Source organism: Kogia breviceps, chromosome 3 (genome assembly GCF_026419965.1).
Source record: "Kogia breviceps isolate mKogBre1 chromosome 3, mKogBre1 haplotype 1, whole genome shotgun sequence".
NCBI lineage: Eukaryota > Metazoa > Chordata > Mammalia > Artiodactyla > Physeteridae > Kogia > Kogia breviceps.
This window is the reverse complement of record NC_081312.1, coordinates 142,181,547-142,204,033: the sequence shown is the minus strand read 5'-3', so window position 1 is coordinate 142,204,033 and position 22,487 is coordinate 142,181,547. Positions and strand designations below refer to the sequence as shown.

Here is a 22,487-nt window from a genome sequence, read left to right as displayed (position 1 = left end):
CTTCCCAAGTGTTGTTTCATTTAATTCTCACTACAATTCTCTTAACAACAGTGATAACATCATAATGCGTAAGATCCCACTGGACAAGAGGAAGGGTCTGGAATTAAATTTAAGTAGTATGATGACTATATCTGTGTTCTTGACCACTGTGAGGAGAGACGTGTAATCAATGGAACAGACAATGCTAGGAGGGTAGGTGGAGGTGAGAACTTCAGGGGAGGGAGGAAGGTAGGAGGAAAATTCCTGGGGGTGGTGAACAACGGGATGAATTTTTAAGTACCGGAGGTGTTTCCCAGGTGAAGAAAAGGACACTCATCTTTTAGGAGCCAATGGGTAATGATACATAGCACTTAGCCCAGTGCCTGGCACACAGTCAGGGCTTAGTAGTAAATGTCAGCTCCAATTAGTATCGCTTATCTATCTCATTATACCACACAAAAAATCAAGGGAAGACAGAAAGGAAATAAGGTGGGAAGGCCAGCCCTGGAAGGTACACTGAACAGAGACAAGAGATGTGGGTTCTAATGCCAGTTCGGAATTACCCTCTTGCTGAATGGCCTTGGGTGAAACCCCCAATACTCAGGGCTAAGATTCCCTTCTCGGTAAAAATGAGGGGCCTGGACAAGGTAAAAGCACGACTAATGTTTTGTATGACCCTGACCTTCCCAAGCAATCTTACCCTTAAAATAACCACAAGTAGTACACAGAATAATTACCCTATCCTGCCCCGACTCACTCAACCCTAAACACACCCAGCCATACTTTAAGCCTTATAGAGGTTGCTGCCTGGACTCAAACACAGACTTTTTGGATCTAATAGCCAGGCTGCTGTCCCTTGACTAGGGTTCCCCTGGGGTCCTTTCTGGCTTGAATATTTAAAAGGCAGAGGAATGAAATAGCTGGAGCACTGTCAAATTACCTGGGTTTCATTCTTAGGTTTATCACTTAATAGTGCTGTGCCCTTGGGGAAGTTCCTTAACCTCTCTGTGCCTCAGTTAGCTTATCTGTAAAATGGAGATAATAATACCTAAGTCACAGAGTTGTTGTAAAAATTAAGTTATTTTTTTCTAAACGACTTAGAACAGTATCTGCTACATAGTAAGTGCTATATAAGTGCTTGCTATTATTATTCTACCATTTAGAAGCTACAGTGATTAACAGATTGTCGCTGGCAGTTCTACACTGCCGAGAGACTAATTTTCAGAATCTATAAGTGGTATACATATATAAATATGTATCTATATGAATATGTATATATAATATCTATACGGTTATGCCATCATTTAAAAAATATATGGCAGTTTTAAAAATATATCCAAAAAGTCTCTGATACTCTTCCCCCATAAAAGTGGAACCTAATTCCCCTCTCCTTAACTGTGGACTGTACTTAGTGACTTGCTTCTAATGAACAGGAGATGGCACAGTGGCAATATCTGAGGACAAGATGAGGACATTAAAAGCTTTGTGACTTCTTCCTTGCTCTCTCTCTTAGACTATTCACTCTGGGGGAAACCAACTGTCATGTTGGGAGGACACTCAAGCAGCCCAGAAAAGAGGCCCATGTAGCAAGGAACTGAGGCATCTTGCCAACAACCATATGAGTGCACCATCTTGGAACCAGGTTCTCCAACCTTAGTCAAGCCTTGTAGTTCTTTCTTTTTTTTGGCTGTGTTGGGTCTTCGTTGCTGTGCACAGGCTTTCTCTAGTTGTGGTGAGCGGAGGCTACTCTTCGTTGCGGTGTGCGGGCTTCTCGTTGCGGTGGCTTCTCTTCTCTAGAGCACAGGCTCTTGGGCTTCAGTAGTTGTGGCTCGCAGGCTCAGTAGTTGTGGCGCACGGGCTTAGTTGCTCCGCGGCATGTGGGATTTTCCCGGACCAGGAATCAAACCCGTGTCCCCTGCATTGGCAGGTGGATTCTTAACCACTGCGCCACCAGGGAAGTCCAAGCCTTGTAGTTCTAATCAGCATCCTGACTGCACTCTCATCCTTGAGTCAGAACCACCAAACTAAGTCACTTCCAAATACCTGACCCACAGAAACTATGAAAGAATACATGCTTACTGTTTTAAGCCACTAAGTTTGGGGTTAACTTGTAACATAGCAGTAGATGACAAATATAACATTCCAAACCTTTAGGCTCAAGGATTCATGACCACGGGTCTCCTCTTTTTCTGGCCTGTAGTCCTAGCTTTACTAAATATTTTGTCCACAAGAAGCTGTTACCATATTAAAGTCTTGCTGGACAATGCTAGAAGTAAAAGTGGAAAAGCAAAAAATGATCCCAGGGTGAGGATAAAAAGTGGAGGAGTAAAGTAACGGTTATAAGGAATGAGACAAAACATGAAAACAAAGCTCTGAGAAGTTTCACTCTTTACATGATGCTAAAATACGAAGCATCAACCATGCCAACCTGTGTTTACTTACATCTACCAAGAAATCAAAGACCCTGGAGTGCAGGGCCTTGGCGAGCGCGTCCCTGGTGTAACACGCCTGCTCCACATTGAGGGTCACATGGATTGACTCCGACTTGCCTCCCCACTTGCTGTCCATCTGCCGGCTCGTTAGCTTTTCTTTCAACCGGTCCTGGTTGATCCCCAGGAGATAGGCAGGAAAAGCCAAAACTATACAAAATAAAACATGACTGTCTTTCAGAATTTTAACAATTTATCTCACAAATACATGGAGACACGTGTGTGTGTGCACACACAGAAGACATCATCATTGGCCCCCAAGAACTTTCACTCAATGAAGACTGCTTATCAGCATTCCCACACACATCCATCCACTTTGTTTTTCCCAATTGTTCTATTACATGAATCAATTCCTATGATGACTGAGACTTCCAATAATACAAATCAGGATCCAAGAAGGGTGGCAAACCAATCCCCCCTACTGAGATCACAGCCAAATGCCTAAAATGGACATCTTTCCAAGCTTGCAGCAAGACAGCCCAGAAGGAACTAAATCAAGAAACATTTCCTTGGCTTCATATATTGTTTTTCTTCCTTTTTGGTGCCGTGTTTTCATAGCATCATCATTCCCAAACAGCTTGAAGCACCTAATGCCATCAAGCTCAGAAAGATAACAGATCACATGGTTTCTGAGTGCTTACCATGTGTAGGGTTACTAAAGAGAGAGGACAGGATATAAAATATTTAAGAAATCTTAAAGACAATCTCGATGAGGCAAAGGTAGTTTACCAAATAAAGAAGCCTACAGAAAGCCGAGTATGTGGCACAGACAGACAATAATGTCCTGGAGGAATTTAGAACGGGAAGATATTACTGTTTGCCGGGGTGGTCAAGGAAGATGTGGGATTTGGGGGGTGGCGGCCCAAAGGATGAACAGGACTTGTACAGATGCAGAGGAAGAAAGAAGAGGGAGAGAGGGGAGTGGAATGTGCAAAGGCAAGGAGGCAAGAATGTGGGAGACACAGCTGAGGTGTGTAGCACTAGCTGGAGATGAAAGTCAAGGTAGGTGATTAAAAGATTAGGATGAATTCCAATGGTGGAGGGCCTGAATGGTAGGGGATATTTGGGTTGGAGTCAAAGGAGGCCTGGATGACTTCTAGAGAGGGGTGTTACCTGATTTCCCTGGGGTGGTATGCAGATCGATGGAGGGGATCGGTGGTATTCATATCACAGAACACCCATCCAATCCTAAGGACATGCAGTTGGCATAGTTTGTGGTCAGTTCGGATTGAAAAGGTGAGGTTCTCATGGGTCAGCAAATTGTTTCAGGTCAAGAAACTCACCAAGAGGGGGGCTAGTGATATAAACAGATTTTCTTGACTTTTGGTCAAAATACTCTAATGTGAATAAATGACAAGAATGACATTCCTGCACATGAAAGAATGCTCAGATTTTTTTTCCAGTATGAATGGAAGATGTTCATGGATACAAATCAAAATTTTGAACTTGGATATGAGTTTTCTTTTTCTGCATAAAGCTTTGCCAACATTCTCTGATAAAGGGGTTTTATTTATTAAAGACCTTATGATAATGCTCAAAAATCATAAGGCTCCCAATAAAGGATAATCTGAATTTCACAGATGGTGTTGGAATGTAACAGGCTGACATTTCTCAGTATACACCTTCCAATGAGATTAAGTCAGTGAATGCATTTTTGAAGAAGTGTAATGCCAGAACAAGGTATTTATTAACTATAGGACTGTTCCACAGAAACACTATGACAAGTAAAGGACTTCCTTTTTCAAAGGGCATGTGAACAAAATTAAATGCATTCATCTGCCAATGGCCATTTTTTTCAGTTTAGTTTTACCGTTGACACATATGTTTAGGAATCTGGATGTGTCTTCTGCCAAAAGAAAATCACCTTGCACAGAACGAGGACAGAAGACACCCATAAATCACACTGGACACACGCAGCTCTGCAGCGAGACTCAAGAGACATTTACCAAAGTGTCTGACATTGAGGAGGCCTTCATTAAGGGGAAACTATAATGTTGGTTATTATCACTCTCACCAGGCAGATAGCATGTAGAGTAAATATAGGCTTCTCCCAAGCCCCCAACCATGCTAAAGTAGGCACATGGTTCAAACGGTTGGTAGAAAACTTTATGCTATTACCTTTATGACCACAGCTAAAGAAATAAAACAATACGGACTAAGTTCTGGGGTCCATGAGACAAAACAGACAGGACTAACAAGGAAACATGATATTCCTTCCACGCCTCATACCTCTTCTGTAGAAAAGAAGAGGGCACAAGTGAAGGATCACAGGCGCTTGAAAAACAAGGCATGGAGTTTGGCCAAGAATCAGAGCCACAGGCTTAGGGAAACAGCTAAGAAGTCTAGAGAGGAAATCTAGTACTTTCTTTCCAAAAAATCCATGCCATGTTTTTCAGGTACTAGCTTTAATGGCCTCTTGTCTTCTTCAGTGACTGCCCTGGTGCTGAAATTATAGGGCTACCCATATTGACTTCCTTCCAGCTGTGAATTTCCACAAGGGTGTGTGCAAGGGTGGCTGGATAGGAGCAGCAGTATGGAAGGTCGGAGGCCGGGGAGTGGAGTCAGGAGGAGGAGGGCAAGGAGAAGGCACTGATTAATTTAAAAAATGCTGATATAACTCTGATAGAGTTAAAGAGTGAAACAGAACATAAAAGAACCTGCTAGAAAGTAATGTTTTAGCACATTTTGATAATGAGGATAGATTTCTATTACTGCACTCAAGTGTAAAGCAAAGTTGGATTTAATTTTTCCATTTAAGTATAGGGACGTATAGGGAAGATAGAGAAACAGAAAAGATGTAGCAAAGCAAAAGTCCCTGTTACAAATTTAAAAGAAATGGCAAGGTAAATGTGGTGTATCTATCAGTCTTGGGTGTTGAGGTTCTGTGCTTTCTAACCCATTAATAACGAGGCAAAGGAGAAGCACTGTCAATTTATTCCCGTGGTTATTTAAGTAGTATTTTTATTTCCTTCAACAAAGTTCTTAGGTTAATTTGTATCTAATATCTTGCTTCAGTAGGCCAGTTGGGATGGGAGTCTTAGCAATTTTTTCTACAATACAATAGCTAAGGAAAGCCTGCTTTCTTCCTTTATAAAAACATAGGCTAGCCCTTCCCTCTATAAATCTATTCCATATATAAACTCGAATATGAGAAAGATGACACAAACCAGGTTATTCATTTTAAGTAATTAGAAGAGCAAAAGATGTGAGACCATCTTTATGTCAATCAACAGATGATTGGTTCAATAAATTACAGTACAGCCCGGCAATGGAATGCAAATGCAGCTATAAGAAAGATGACGCTTCTTAATGAATTGATACAGAATAATCTCCAAGATATAATTTGAAGTGAAAAAGCAACTGTAGAATATGTTATATGCTCCCATTAACATACAAGAGTGGGGGAAAAAAGAACAGATATGAGTAGTTTCTCAGGAACACAATATTCCCTTGAAAGGAATACAAGAGATTGGAAACAGTGTTTCTCTCGGGGGAGGGAAATAAGTCGACTAGCAAGGAGGTAGATGTGATAACTCTGATCGTGTACCCCCTTGAACCATGTTAAGATATTACCAACTGAAAGAAAACAAAATGATTGGGAGGAGGACACTTTTCTTTGTTAGACCCCTTTGGCTTCAAGCATAGTCTTTTCGGATCTCCATCCCTGAACCACTTCCAATCAGGGGATTTCACAGGCAGTTGCCAATCCTGGGCTTTACCCAGTTGGCTGAGGAGGCTACTTCCTCTGGACACTGATGTGCAACGAACCACTTCTTGGCTCAAGCACCCAGGGAAATGCTTGCTGTGTCAGAGTCATGACATTTTTCTCCAGCCTACAGAGGCAGTAAAGGATTCTACTATCCAAGAAGGCAAGAGAATTCCAGTCTACGTCCACAGAAAACTACCAGGAAATTGGAGAGATCAATGTTGAAAGGCAAGCGTTCATCACCCTCCTGGACACATACATGCATTTGTTAAACGGGAAGGATAAAGTACATGAAGTCTAGAAACACAGTTATTATTATTATTATTAGGTTGTGTTTCTAGACCCTATGGACACCCTGTGTATTTACTGTTTTCCACCCCATTCCCTTCCCTGGTAAACATAATCCACGTTTCTCTTTATCAGACAGACATCAAAAGTTGGCAGAACTTCCCTCTTTTATCACCAAAGAAAACAAAAATATAAAAAAGAACCTTATTTGGAATGGAAAGAGCCTTACTGCACTGTCAGCAATGAGTAGGATACTATTTATTACCAGGCATCTAAATTTACCATCTTTGAAGAATGCTGAGAAAGGAAGAAATGTCTCCCTGGGTGGTTAAAGGATGTGTGGGTTCTGAGAGCAGCCTGGAAAGCCAGCTGATGCCTAAGAGGCTGAAGTCACTTGCCACAGCGGCTGTGGCACAGCGGAGCACATAGAACCAGTAACGTGCCTCTTTTGCACCTGATTTCTTCTCGAAGACTAAAAGTGATCATTCAGGCCTTCGGGCTCTGACTGCTACAGAGAGGACATTAAAGGCCGTCACCAGCAATATCAACACAATAGTCAGGGTCCATTATTTTTTTTTCCTGTTTTCAGAAGCCCAGTCTAATCCAACCCATGGGGCAACTTATAAACATGAGCTTTCCTTATTTATATATAGCCTATGATGCTCTTTAGAACCTTTAGGTGAATATCAACCCTAAAGATCAGTTACAGAAAAGATTTTTAGGAGACAAATCTTACTCATCTTCATTAAAGTATCACTTTATTTTTAAACCTATATGTGAAATTCTGCCAGATTTCCCCAAAGTTAATGATAAACTGAAACAATCTCATTAATGGTCCATAATGTGAGTGTACAGAAGAGGCACAGGCTCCCATGAGGCCGTTAAGCTCTGCCACAGCAGGACACCTAAGTGTTCTCAGCCTGTCTTACCAAAAAACCCAAAGCAAAGGAAAGTTGGTGTGTTACTTCTGATCGGGACTAAACAACTGTGTCCCCTCATTTGGCAACCGGGGGCCCACACCACTCACACTCTTCACTCTCCACGGCCGCGTAGTTGCCAACTTCCTTAAAGCTGATGTTTCCCAGGTGGAGAATTCCCGCCACTATCTGCAGCACCAGCGTCTGCTCCTCCGCGAAGATCCCAATCACGTTCATGGCGTGCTGGAAAAGAAGAAAGAAGCAATCCAGACAAGTCGGTCCGCAGCTATAGAAGCACATCAGAAAGACGCCAAACTGCGTGTGTGGTTACACTTGGCTTAGTCTGCGACGGCAGCAGGAAGTCCCTGCAAGACATTTTCACTGACCAACGCCCCCCACACACATTCAAGTCTCAACATGGTGCTGGAAAGGCAGTTCTGTCTTCACATAGAGAACGTGTAATCCTCCAGGAATAAGGGCGAGAGAGCTCTGGAGGAAACACACTCAGATGGGGTGGGAGCTGCACGGTCAACACGTCTGTTTTCGTCCCTCAGTTTTCTCTTTGTTGCCACTCCTCTCCCTCTAAGGGCACCAGTGCCCCTTTTCCAGCCACTCTCAATACTCGTAGATCTTCCTCTTCACTGGCAGGGCTGAGAATACATTGTACTTGCAAAAGGATCGTGATTAAAAAATCTCCAGGAAAATCAAATAAAAGCATCATTAGAAAAGCCCTGTTTCTGAGGTCCATGAAATTCAATAAAAGGAGCTGAGATGCCTGAGTCTTAGATACCAATATCCTAAGAGAACTGTACTCTAGGACCAATGCAGGCCTATCTGCATTTTTTCTCCCAGCTCCTCTGAGACCATGTGGCCCCTTGATGCCATCTTCTTCCCTGGCACCTGGAACACACAAGCACAAAGGTCAGCTTCCTCTCAGCTGTACCTCCAACTTCCCGTTCTCCCACTTGGTTCTGGATCTGGGCTGAGGGGTGAGGCAGGATGGTACCCGACTCAAAGGGCAGTGGTGATGCAGTTCTTTGAGGCTAAATGGCTGAACAGTCCACCTTCAGAAAGTTCTAGATTGACTTAGTAACTCGTTTCCCCAAGGACGTGAATCCTCAATAATCTACCTGGATTCATACCTTGTACCATAAAATACATAAATTGTGAAGAGAATGGAGTAGAGGCTCTCCTCCTGACCTATAAATACAGAGGGGAAGAGAAAGCGGGCGGAGAAGAGACTGAAGGTGTTCTAAGATTTCTAAACCTGATTAAGATCATAAGAGCAGTTTTTGCTTTGCCTTTGTGAGGAAACAGCTCAACAACTGTATAAGCTGTTGGCAAACAGGTATGGGAAATGCATTACCCACAATAGTTTTTATCTGTTAATCAGAGCACCTGAGGCGGGTAATGAAGAATTTTTTTTTTTTTACCCCTTTAAAATCATTAAGTGGTCCTCCAGCAACTGGGCACATGGCTATGTAAGGGTGTTTGCAAGTGTGTTTCAGAAAATGGAGTGCTTCCAGCAGCATGAGGTGGGAATATCGGGCTGTTCTTTGCTTTGCTAACCTCCCCTGCCCTTTCCGCCATAGGCAACGCCCAGTCTGAAGAGCTGCCCTGCGCCAGCACTTACCAGAGTTTCCTGAAACTCCCTCCTGTCGTCAATGCCATCCACCGTGAAGGACCCCGAGAGGCTCAGGTAGTAATAATAATCCATGGTGGTGATGCCCAGGCTGTGCTTCTGGTCTGCGGAGGCGCCCTCGATGAGCTGGAGCAAGAGAAAGTGGCGTGTGCGTGGAGTGGCCCAGAAAGCAATTGAAGGTACCGCACGGTTCCTGTCACCACCAGCCCCGGAGCCCAGGCGATGAGACTTTCTATCCCTGCTTCCCAAACGGATGGGTGGTCCAGTCGCAAAACTATGGAGGGGCTTCAGCATATCTGCTCTCTGTGCAGTAGCCCCAAATCATCTTTGCAAATTCTAATTCTTAATTCTGATTAGACCTGCAAGAGCTGAGAATTTTCCCTTGTCGGATACAGGGAACTGCACAGTCACACGGGTGAGATCCCTTGGAAAAGTGGAAAGCAAGCCAGATTACAATTACTTTGTTCCTGCTCAACTTGCACATGGCTTTTTAAAGTGCAGCTGGGGGGATTCCCTGGTGGCGCAGTGGTTGAGAGTCTGCCTGCCGATGCAAGGGACGCGGGTTCGTGCCCCGGTCCGGGAAGATCCCACATGCCATGGAGTGGCTGGGCCCGTGAGCCATGGCCACTGGCTGAGCCTGTGCATCCGGAGTCTGTGCTCCGCAATGGGAGAGGCCACAACAGTGAGAGGCCCGCGTACCACAAAAAACAAAACAAAAAACAAATAAAGTGCAGCTGGACCCTCCCTGCTTCTCACTGCAGGGTGCATATTCAAGAACAGCCTCAGGTCCCCCATGCTGGTATCCTGTCCCTTGGCTTTCTGTTCTATCTCTGGTATTTGCCTTAGTTGTGAGCAAGACCCTTTTAGGTGTGCTGGAAAATGTTCAACAATCCATTCTTGAGCTGGGGGTGGGGACTAGAGTTGTAGTTTGCTGACTTTCATGGTGTGAATCCTCCTACCATGACTGATTTCAAACTACCAAGAAATGTCCCTGAAGGAAGAGAACAGCCCATGCAAAAGCCAGTGCGAGCCACCACTGTCTCCCAGCCGGCAGGAGTTAGCCTCCATGCACACTCCTCCATCCTGGTCAACTTCCTCATGTCATCCCGGCTCCACACCCTTAAAATAAGGAACCTCATCTCCATGACTGAGAAGCTCTAGATCATTTGACGACATCAGGTTCCCTGAGTTTTTTCCCCTATCTCCTCAAAATCTTTTTGCACACTCTCTTCCTTTCTTCCTTCTGGCTTTCTGTTTTTTCTTTTTTTGGGGGGGGTGGGGGTGGGCGGGGTGTCCAAGGAAGAACTTCCCCTACCTCTTTCTCAGTCTTCTCCGCACAGTATGTAGCTCCCCTCACCTGAATCTTCAAACACCCCTTTCTTTAATTCTCTCCCATCTACAAACACATGCTGCTCTTTGCCTTCTCTAGAAGCTTTTCCTTGCCTCTGTGAGATCCTTCAAGCTACAGAACCTACTTCCTCATCTGGCTTCGCCATCGCCATTCTAATGAAATAACCCTCATGGCTACTTTCCAGTGGCTGAAGCCACCAGGCCTTTCTTTTTCTTTTTTTTTTTCTTTTAAAGTAGAGGGAAGGATTATTTATTTATTTATTTATTTGGTTGTGCTGGGTCTTCGTTTCGTGTGAGGGCTTTCTCTAGTTGCGGCAAGCGGGGGCCACTCTTCATCACAGTGCGGGGGCCACTCTTCATCGCGGTGTGCGGGCCTCTCACTGCCGTGGCCCCTCCCGTTGCGGGGCACAGGCTCCAGATGCGCAGACTCAGTAGTTGTGGCCCACCGGCCCAGCCACTCTACGGCATGTGGGTTCCTCCCAGACCGGGGCTCGAACCCACGTCCCCTGCATTGGCAGGCAGACCCTCAACCACTGCGCCACCAGGGAAGCCCCACCAGGCCTTTCTTGATCCCCAGGCTCTTGCCCCATCTTTCCCCCCAAAGCTCTGAACATGGGATCCTGGCCCACACTCCCCTCCACCGAGCTCCCTCTGGCTTTGGTGACACTGCAGAATCTTGGCTTTCATCCTCTGACTACTTCCCTGGTTCCTCAATGCCTCCTCATCCTATAGGTGGTCCCCAGGTCCCCAAGTCCTATATGTTGGTTTTTTTGTTTTTTGTTTTTTGTTTGTTTTTGATATGTGGGCCTCTCACTGCTGTGGCCTCTCCCGCTGCGGAGCACTGGCTCCGGACACGCAGGCTCAGCGGCCATGGCTCACGGGCCCAGCTGCTCCGCGGCATGTGGGATCTTCCCGGACTGGGGCACGGACCCGTGTTCCCTGCATTGGCTGGCGGACTCTCAACCACTGTGCCACCAGGGAAGCCCCCCAAGTCCTATATGGGCATGTTTTTTCTCTCCACGCTCACTCCCGCAGAAGTCTCCCCTATTTCACAGCTTCAACTATTACTTCTATGTCAGAATCTGGAACTCTGTCTTCCCCTGATCGAATCACTTCCCCAGTCTCTAATCTGGGGATTTCCAACCTTTAGGAAGAGGAATCTAGAGGGACGTGGGGCTGGCATTTATTAAAAGGTGTCTGGGAAATAATTATGAACTTCTGTCTGGTGCTCAATAAATAATACACTATGTGCGTGACGCATGAAATTACTTTTCAAACATCTGTACATGTTGCTTTGACTGATATAATTTAAAACATTACTGAATTAACAGAAGCTTTTGGTCATTTATGTACGCTTTCAACCAACAGATGCCAACCAGAAGAATTATTTGCCATCACCTAACATGTCTATGTAATTGAAAAGACTGAATGTGAGCTACCAACACAGCTTAACTGACTTCAAATCCAATGATCTTTGAACTATAACAAAAAATAAATTAAAAAACCCCCCAAAACCCACTGCAGGCCAACTCTTCAAAGAAGCTCTAACATGGATCCCTGATATATGAAGTACTAATACATAAATCCATACATTAAAAAATTGTGTATGGTATCATTCAATTTTTTTAATACTTAAAAACATCTTAAAAATAGTCAAAGCGGGCTTCCCTGGTGGCACAGTGGTTGAGAGTCCGCCTGCCGATGCAGGGGACACGGGTTCGTGCCCCGGTCCGGGAAGATCCCACATGCCGCAGAGCGGCTGGGCCCGTGAGCCATGGCCGCTGAGCCTGCGCGTCCGGAGCCTGCGCTCCGCAACGGGAGAGGCCACAACAGTGAGAGGTCCGCGTACCACAAAAAAAAAAAAAAAAAAAAATAGTCAAAGCAAATGACTGCTGAAGCCTGGAACACAAGTTCAAAGCATCCGGCATACTGCTCTAGCACCAAATTCTCCATGGCTTCTGAGAGTCTAAGCCAAAACTTTTTGACCTGGCATGAAAGATCCCAAGTCTATTTCAAGTCTTTTGTTCAACAGTTCACCTTTTGGAGACCTCTGCCCTTGCAGACCAGCTGGGGCCTGACTCATACATTAGCCTACTCCTGCCCCCTCTCCCCTCCCCCTCCCCCCCTGCTTTGTTCAGGCCACCTGACTTGCCTGAGTCAATCTCCCCTCCATGCTATCCCGTGCCTCCTTAATGGCTCTCCTTACCATCCCAGCCAAGTCTCCCCTTGTGAATTCCTATTTGGCAAAGAATAAAACATTCCTACTTTTGTTCTGAAGTGTGTCAACACTTTCTTGATTATTTCACTCTAGGGAAATTTTTGTCTTCTCATCCCAACTAGAACTTATTGTCCTTGCAGGTAAGGGCATTCTCACAATTCTTTTGCACACTGACTTACACATCCTACAGCAATAAAGACTCCTGGGCTTGCCAGACTAGACTGTCTAAACCTGAGGACTGAGAGAAGAAAATTTTAAATGTGGAGAAGGACTAAGGAAGTAGGAAAGAAATAATATAAAGGAAAACCTGGTAAAATATGTGAAAATTCCGCTCTCCGGGGTTCCTCATCACCACCCTAGATTTTTCCAGAAGGAAGTTGGAGATCTTTCCACCATCTGGTTCCCCACCGGGACTGAACTGGATTTCAAAGTATTTTCCCTGCAAGAAAATTAGGAATTTCCTTCAATGGTTGGTGAACAAAAACATGATGTTCCAAACAGGCTTTGGATATAGCATATAATTCAAGGAAATTCATTAATGAAAGATATGTTCTGAATTACTCCCAGTTTTGGTCTAGACTTCCTCACCATTTCCTATCAGACAATAACCCATGCCTTTGTCCAATCACACAATTCTGTATTGAGAGAGAGAACCTATCATTCTAACCTGACTAAATAAGGATACGCTCACTATATTCCTTCCCATTTTCCCCCAGTAGGTGCTTGCCTGCTAAACCGGAAGCTGAAAAGAATAGGACAGAAAATCACATGGTCCCCTTGATCTAACAAGACTGAACTCTATCTGCCTCTTTCAGAGGAAGCAAATTTTCCCTTGGGCAGACTTACTTTAATGGCTTTGAGCAAAAGTAATCCCTTTTTACCTCTGGAGCATCTAATATGCTTATGTAAAATAAAAACACTTGGTTATAAGTCCTTTCCAGCTAGTCATGGGTGTGGGGATTTTTGCTACTGTTCTTAATACTTCCTTTTAAATTACTGCTAATAGGGAACAAAAGAGAATAAAACCCTGGAGGGTAGCTGAAAAAGGTGTCCAGATTGTTAAGTAAATGATTTCTTTTTTCCACTACAATCTAGTTTCTCTCCAGTCCTCAGGAAGGTCCAGGAGGGCAAATATAAATGAAGAAAAAGATGTGGGTTTTAGGGAGTGGTGTGGCCTAGGGTCAGACTGGAGAGCATGCCCAGCCTAACTGCATTCACATTTAATATTTTTAAAACGTGTATGCTGATGAAATCCCCCCATCTCAGGACTGAAGCCTGCCAAGTAGCAAGTCTCCAACTAGAACCATAAACTCACTAAGGAGAAGAAAAGCCTGCTGCGTGTTCTTCCTGCTGCCGATAGCACCTAGTACCTGCTGTGTTCCTGCTAAGGTATTTGCCAATTCCGGGTATCAAAAAGGCTACAAAGGAAAGCCACCATCTAACTGTCTATTTGTTTTCATCTGCTGACTCCTTCCTCTCCCAAAAATAACCCCCAAAATAAACATCCAGAAGCACCACAAACCGCAGCTATCCCAAATTACGGTGTTTCTCGAGAAAAGTCTGCTGAACAAGACCCCTCTGCTTCCTACCTACCGTGGCCATCCTTTGCCATCTTTCCCTTTGGCCACGTTCTGAAGGGAATAATTCAGTGTCCATCTGTGTACAACCCTACCAACCCACCGTCATTCCCCGTCAACCTGGGGATGGAAATGAAACAAAACAGGACATCAAATCCAGGAAGGGCAGATGTGGTAAACGGCAAACTCTCAAGTCCTTCTGGAAATGGTTCACAACCTTGGCTACATGTTAGAAAGACCTGAGGAGCCTTTAAGAAATGCTGCCCTAGTGGGACTTCCCTGGTGGACAACACTCTGCACTCCCAATGCAGGGGGCCCGGGTCTGATCCTTGGTCAGGGAACTAGATCCCACATGCATGCCACAACTAAGAGTTCACATGCTGCAACTAATAGTTTGCATGCTGCAACTAAGGAGCCCACGTACTGCAGCTAAGGAGCCAGTAAGCTGCGACTAAGGAGCCTGCCTGCCACAACTAAGACCCAGTGCAACCAAATAAATAAATAAATATTAAAATTAAATTTAAAAAAAGAAAGAAAGAAAAAGAAATGCTTCCTGATGCCACCCCAAACAAGTAAGTCAGTCGCTAGGGACTGGCACCCAGACAGGCGTAGCTGTAAAAAGCCTGGGTGTTTTGTATATGTGGCCAAGTTTGAGAATCACTGTTCTAATGTAACAGAAATGCTTATACACAACTCAAAATTGTAATATAAAAGGCAAAATCCCTAATGACAGAGCAAAAAGTTTAGTTTTGTTGTAAAACAGCCTGGGGGAAAGAGGAAACTATGTAAAGAAAGGATATGATACTTCCATTAGTAAATGAAAAGAAACCTCAACTCTTGGTACTGTTTTAATTCTTAAGTTAGGTACTGGGTACCCCAATGTTCACTGTATATTTTAAAATAGTATTTGAAATATTTCATAATGTAGTTCTTAAAACTTGAAAAGATTTATAAGTGGAAATAGATGAATTTTTATGATTCACACTACATATCCATTTTAAGTGAAATTACCCATAATCCCACCTGATGCCACTTCTACCTCCTCCTACTAATCACTGTAATAGGATATTCAAACTTGGATTTGCATACATCTTAATTATGCTTTATATAAATGTGCATTTTAAAATAAATAGGACCATATTATAGATATTGTTTTGTAACCTTTTACAAAAAATTTAACATTATGGATATCTTTTAAAATAAATCATTATTAACAGGGAACGTGGATATTACACCCTACAAGTATTGTTGGGTCAAAGACAATGAGTCTTTTAAACTTTGATAAGAATTGCCAAATCGCTCTCCTGGGACGTGTCAGTCTTCAACCAATAGCGTCTTTTCTTCTTAATGTTTCATGATTTGAGAGACAGAAAATGATATACGGTTTTAATTTACATTTCTCTCATTATTAATGAGAACATCTTTTGATGCCCCACCAGACTCCACTATGTGTGTGCACGTGTGTGTGTGTGTGTGTGTGTGTGTATGAGAGAGAGAACTGCCTTTCTGTATAGTTTTCCTATCTTTCTATCAGGGTTGTACGAAATTCTGTAATCAGAAAAATAATAAATGCTCGGTATTTTTGTTTTGCTTTACAAAAACTGACTGCTGTAGCCTCCTTGTCCAAGGATAAAAAATAATTTATATTGGAAATATCAAGGAAAATATTGATATGGTTATCTCCCTGCTCTCTAAGGCAGGCAAAAGAAGGGGGATGGGTAGCTAGAGAGTTAAATTTGGTCAAGTCCATCTTTACAAGGCAGATTGAGATGGACAACTGGCATTGAGCAGGAAAACGAGAGATGAACAAATGAGTAGTTTGAATAATATTAAACAGCGAGGAAAGTGAGGATAATTCTGACAGATAAAACTCACCAGGGAGCTTAACAATTACTGCATGAGAACTGAACAAGAATTCTCTTGGAAATGGAAGCTTCCTTCCAAAACAGAAGGGTAAAAAAGAAATCGTTTTTCTCCAAAATTCTCACTTATTTATTTTAAAATGGTCCAGAATCCACCTCACAGATGGCTCCCTAAATGCTTTACTGCCAGACATAATCTATGGTTGAGATAAGATACAAAATCTACATAAATCAAAGCTACTGAGCAAACATTCATTTCTTTGTAAATGTGGCTTTTTGTCAAGGGGCATATATTCATATTTGTCCTTGCCAGCCTTCCAATTTACCCCTTCGGGAGACACTCAAAAAAACATCTCAATAGGCATTCAGGCACTCGCCTGATATTTTCATTCCCTTGGGTAAGTGGGCCAGTTAGGAGGAATCTCTAGGCTAAGTCCAGTCACTTTTAGATGTCATCATGTCACATGAACATGCAAAAAACACACACACAAAGCCAAGAGGGGTGTGATAAGCAGTCGGCTCCCTCTGGCTGACAGAGAGGAGGATCAAAGTGCTTCCTTCAGCGTCCACAGACCAAGTTCTATGAAGCAAAGCAAGGCGACAAGACCTGGGATCTAGTCTCCTCAGTTCTTTGTCAGGGAAAGAAGGCTTTTTCTCCAGGGCCCAGAGCAAACTCCTCCAAGACCAAAGTTGACACTTCCATTTTCCTTAGGAAGGCAACTCAAGTTGAGAACTGGTTGCAGAAATTATCTTATTTACATCCCCAAGGCTCAAAAATAACTTGAGTCAAAGGGCAAATTGAAGCCTGGCAGCTCGCTGCTAGAGAAAATGAGGAAAAGATTGAAAAGGCAGCCTCCTGATGATGTGTGAAAACCCCCTATTTCCTCCGGGACACAGGACTTAAATCAGGAATGTCAACATCATCAATCAGGTGACATTCTCTATCATAGGAAAGAAACTCACAAATCGGCTGGAGTTGTTGTTCCGGACCGTCTTGGCATTCCCGAAGGCCTCCAGCAGCGGATTGGACTGTAGGATGATGTCCTTGACGTGCTGTCACAGCAAAAAGACCACAGGTTAGGAAGATGCGAACACCTACTCCACGATGTAAAGCCAGACTTTCCCAAGGACATGGTTTCTGAATGTGGTGAAGGTGAGAGGCCTCAAATCCAAGTCCCTGGGAATTTCTGGAGGATTTACTCTTTCCTCTTGACAGACCTAACCCTGTTTGTGTGGTCATGCCTTCCAGCTCCCTTGACTTGATGCAGGATTCTCTGGAGCCAGGGTGCCACCGTAAATCAGGATCTACAAACGTTCCCGGACTGGGTTTCCACATCGGATGCTGCAACTTCATCCCGTGCTCCCTGTGTACGGGATATCATGGCAGGACGGGGCATCTCCTTGGGTTCTGACTGGAGGCTTTACTGTCACTACTCCTGTTCCACTCAACTTCTCTCCCCACCTACTGCATCCCGTACTCCCTCTCTTCACTGCAAGTGAGAGGCTCCTTGAGGGAAATTGAACAGTTTCTCCTCCCCAAACAAAGCTGCGGACACAGTCTTGTGCTTCCCGAACTTTCATTGTGTGTGAATCACCTGGGAATCTCATTACAATGCAGATGCTGATTCAGTAGGTCTGAGGTGGGGCCCGAGAGTCTGCATTTCTAACCAGCTCCCCGGTGCTGCAGGTTTTGCCAGTTCTTTTCCACTTGAGCAACAAGGGTTGACAATGGATTGTGTGGAACAATTCCTGGCCTACTGGAGGGGAAGAATTTGGTTTTCATACACCCCAATTTGATGTCAGACTGAAAAGTACAAAACACCCCATGGGCAAAGACAGCTCAACAGATAGGAGTTGATGTTGGAGAGGATTTTGAACAAGTGAGTCATTTCTTGTACTTCTAATTATTCACATGCTATGGTTAAACATGTTCCAGAAATAACAAGTCTCTGGCTTGTGCTCTTTAGCTACTGACTAATTTCAAGCCAACAGCTCCGTATCCTTGTCCTCATAGGAAAACAGGAAGAGAAAAATCAACATTAAATGTCTGCAGTCTGGCCACTAGGTCGTCGCCTGCAGCAAACAGGACTAGATGAAGGCACTAACTACTAACTATGTAACAGCCAAAGTGCCCCTCTGGCACCGCCTGAACTTTCAGAAGAGGACTGAGAACTGGAATTCCATCAACCAGGCCCACGTCGTTAGCAATGGAAGGAAGAGTAAATCATGTATGGTCCCTCCATGAAGTCTGTTTCAAAGCTTAGAAAGATACTTCTAAGCATCCTCCTCCTTTAAAAACTCATGGATTTATATAAAATTTGCTTCTTTGTAAAATTAATTTTGACTTTGTGGGTCTTCATTAATCTTTTATACTTGTTGTCTGATGGCCAGGCATGCCTACACCATTTATCAACACTCAACTTCTTGTAGGGACAGAACAAAAGAAAGACCCTTCCTTGTCTCTTTCCTTCTTTAATTATTGACTTTGTAACTGGGAATCTTTATGCATGTATCCATCCGTCCCTCCATCAACTATCAAGATGTCCAACAAAATTTTGTGGCATGTGGTAAGCATATAGGGGGAAAGGAGAAAGAATGAATTAAAGGAGCATCCCATACACAAAAGAGCATCCTGGATTCCTGGCTCCATGTCCACCTTCTGTGGATAGGGTATGATCACACAAATGGAGAAAAGCAAGTGGACTGTACCATATTAACCTAAGTCCTAGAGCTGCACCCACTGTCCAACATGGAAGCTGCTGAGCCCATGCAACATGGTCAGTCCCAACTGAGATGTGCTGTAAGTGTAGAACACACACTGGATTCCAAAGATTTAGGACACAAAGGAATGTAAAATAGCTCATTAATTGATTAGTCATTATATGCTGAAATAATGTGGGGATATATTGGGTTAAATAAAATATATTTAAAAAGTTAATCGCATACGCTTTTTCCTTTTTTTTTTTACTGTAACTATTCAATTTTAAATTATGCATGTGACATGCACCATCTTTCTACTGGATGGTGCTGCTCTAGATCTTCCTTTCATTTGGCAGAGGAGGCCACTCTAAGACCCTTTTACTCTGTGTAAGGAATACTGGCCTCCGCCTTAAGCATTCTGATCCTCCAGGACAGGATGGAGCACTATTGATTTAGTAGACAGAACCATAATAAACAGAATTTCGATGTATCTTTTTAAAGTCTACAGCCGACTAGGGCAATAACATCACATTAAATGATTCTAACTAAAAAATTAATCTTTAGGGTGAAATCTACCTTGGATCATGATTTCTAATAATAATAATAAAAAAAGTTTCCAGCAGTCTGTGCCAGTGATGAGCTGAGTTTGGGGAGCCCCCTGTGGACCTTAGCCCCCGCAGCCATCCTCCACTGCTCTCTGGGGCTGGGGTGGGGGGCTTCACCAGTCCTGTTGATGCTGATTCCACTACAACAACGAGTAAAACTCAAGACAGAAAAGGCTGCACCTACTGCTTTCTTCATACTGTCCTCTTGAACCTGCCCCTTCTCTGCCCATACTATAATCCCCCCCCTTTTCTTTCTCCCTCTCCTGTGTCCTTGTTCTCTGGGTTTCCCCACTTTCCTAATGTTTCCTGCTAATGCTCTAATCCTTCCTCCTTCCTTTCCTTTCTCCATTTAAAAATCTCTGTAAAGTTTTTGAATTGGAGATTTATTCACATCGTTCAAAAAAATGACAGGTTCGCAGCCACTCTCACTTTCTAAGACAGACCGCATTCTGCCTATGGAATGTGTTATCTCCCTAAATAAATCCATCTCTTACCTACCAAAAAATAAAGTAACATACAAAATAAAAGGTATGCGAGGTTCTACATGGAGAGATGCCCCTCCCCCAGTCTCCCAGTTTCCTCCCTGGAGAAATCACTATTATCAACTTGTTATGTATCCCTCTAGAGCTATGCTATACATATGCAAACAAATGTAAATATTATAAATATATGTTCTCCTTTTTCTCAAATGGTAGCACATTAATACGCAATGTTCTGAACTCTGGTTTTTGCAATTCATGATATAGCTTGAAGATCAGTCCCCATCAGTACCTGAAGCTTCTTTTTTTTATGGCTGTCTAATATTCTAGTCTATTATGAACCATAAATTATTTCCCCATAAATTATATCACCAGCTGAAGAGCATTTGTCTCCAGTCTTCTCCATCATCAAAAAATGTCACACCAGAGATCTTTACACATGTATCATTTTGTATACATTTCAGGACACCTAAAGGTTAAATTCTCCCAAGCAGAATTCATGAGTCAAAGGGTGTATGCTTATAGATTTGAAAAATATTGTCGAAAGGCCCTCCACAGAAGTGTACTAGTTCATGTTCCTACCAGTAATGTGTTAGAGAGACTATGCCCCTATGTTTTTACCAGCAGTGTTTAAAATACTACAAAATTTTTGCCATTTTGACAGTTAAGAAATAGTTTTTCAGAGTAATTTTAATTTGCATTTCTCTTATTATCATGGGGGTGAGCAAATTTTCATGTTTTAAGAGTCATCTATATTTCCTTTTCTATGAGATGGCTTTCATGCCCTTTGTTTATTTTACTTTTGTGACCTTTTCATCGATTGTATGTAATACTCATTACATATTAGGCATCTCCAGCCCATAACATGCTGTTTCTCTGCATATTTCAAGTTTCTTGGTTATAAAACCAATGTCTTCTCTGTGGAAGAAAAATTTTTTTAAACAGCAAATGGAGCCTCTTACTTTCACACAGCGCAGAGTCTCAAAATGGGCCATAGCACCAGCTCACCTGGACTTTGGGGCCTCCTCCAGACACCCTGGAAATGTAGCTCATGATGTATTTGGCAGCCACTGTCTTTCCAGCACCACTTTCACCACTAAGGAAAGAAAGACAAAAATACCCACCTGTGAAGTGGCTCATGACCAGCTCCCTTTCCTCTGAAAAGACCCCCTCAAAACAAAACCAAAAACAAAAGGAAACAGGCAGAAAGGAATTCAGTAAAATATGCACAATACTGGTTGAAAAAGTTAAATCACAGCAGGATCAGGTTACCTCCATGACTTGTATGATCACTATTAACATGGTGTGTGGGCCAGGGTTCTGATAACCATCTCTGCGTACGGGACAGACAATTCAGCATTCTAAATGCCCAATAATAGGAGGAAGCATGAACAGGAACATTACGGAACCTCAGAAGGACAGACTAGACAGATTACAACCGACAGGAAGATTGTAAACATTGCGGGAGAAAAGCACACAAAGTAGTGTTATGTGAAATAGATCAGATTCAAATTATATGTAAAACAGCATTAAAAAACTGTAAAGAAAAAAAAAGCACATAAGAAAAATATTAGCAGAGGTTTTGGTAAAGGAAAAGATACCGTGGGAGACTTCTTTCAGTTCATTATATTTTCCAATCTTTTAGTAATCACATATTTCTTCTGTAATTAAAAAAAAAGAAAAAGAAAAAGTAGGCACTCTCAGGTTTCAAACCATGTGCCTTGAACTGATGCAAGCAACTTTATTTTAGAAGTTCTAAAATTAAAGGATGAGGTAATATTAATCACATCCTGCGTAAGAAAGACGAGTTCCGTTTGGTGGCCTTACTGCATGAGGAAAGTCTTTTGTTAATACCGTATAGTCAGATCTTCAAAATTCCTGTTTCTTCCCCCAAAATCCCCTTGAACTGATGACGACCTCAATTCAAAACATGCTTAAGTCAGTCAGATTTCTCATTTCTCTATTGGTAGCCTTTGTATTTCCATGATAGAATTAGATGAAAGGAATCCATTATCATGTAAAATAATGGTGAAATTTAACATGAAAAATTCAGGCTGCTGTGAGTCCCTAAGACACTATTTTTGTTTGCTATTGGTGATCAAGAATTTTGGGGTACAGAGCAAATATTCTGTGAACACCCAACCTAATGAACTGTTACCAATTGCTTAGGTACTCAAGAAAAGAGCAAACACTTGCTTAGGGTCCAACCAAGCCAGGTGGCCCCCATCCCCAAAAGGAAACTGAAATAAATTTGGAAATAATTAGCTATTTCAAAACAAAACAAAACGAGGATTAGAGTCACCACCATAGCAAAACTCAGAACTCTGTTGAATTTCTTTGAACTAATATGTTATATGTTTAATTAGAAAGATTATAGGGAAGAATGAGGGAACCCTTCTCTGTGAGGACTTCTAAAGGTCTGACTCCATCTGTGCAACTCATTGAGCCTAGTACTCAGCTCCTGACTTCCAGGTCACATGAATACAGAAACCAAACTGGTATTTCATAAGATATGGCGGAAAGTAGAAAGCCAATGAGCCTGGGATGACGTGTCACACTGATTACAGAGCCATGCTTACTCACAGGCACAAGTAGGTATAATAAATATTACAACTCCATGAGGAAGTTATCTGTCCAAATGGTCCGTGTAATCAGAAGATTTATACCCTAGATGC

The 22,487-nt window shown here is 42.9% G+C and overlaps 1 protein-coding gene across 2 annotated transcripts in view; it reads right to left on the bottom strand.

Annotated features, from left to right (window-relative positions):
• MYO1E (myosin IE) overlaps positions 1-22,487 on the bottom strand; it is a 214,987-nt gene that overhangs the window by 63,838 nt on the left and 128,662 nt on the right. The window contains exons 5-10 of one of the 2 annotated variants that reach the window (XM_059056186.2): positions 20,821-20,908; positions 16,992-17,081; positions 12,897-13,028; positions 9,013-9,147; positions 7,490-7,622; positions 2,422-2,618 (exon numbers count right to left, since the gene is read on the bottom strand). In XM_059056186.2, the coding sequence (XP_058912169.1) occupies positions 2,422-2,618; positions 7,490-7,622; positions 9,013-9,147; positions 12,897-13,028; positions 16,992-17,081; positions 20,821-20,908 (775 nt within the window). The remainder of the gene's footprint in view (positions 1-2,421; positions 2,619-7,489; positions 7,623-9,012; positions 9,148-12,896; positions 13,029-16,991; positions 17,082-20,820; positions 20,909-22,487) is intronic. The other variant, XM_059056187.2, reaches the window with a different exon arrangement.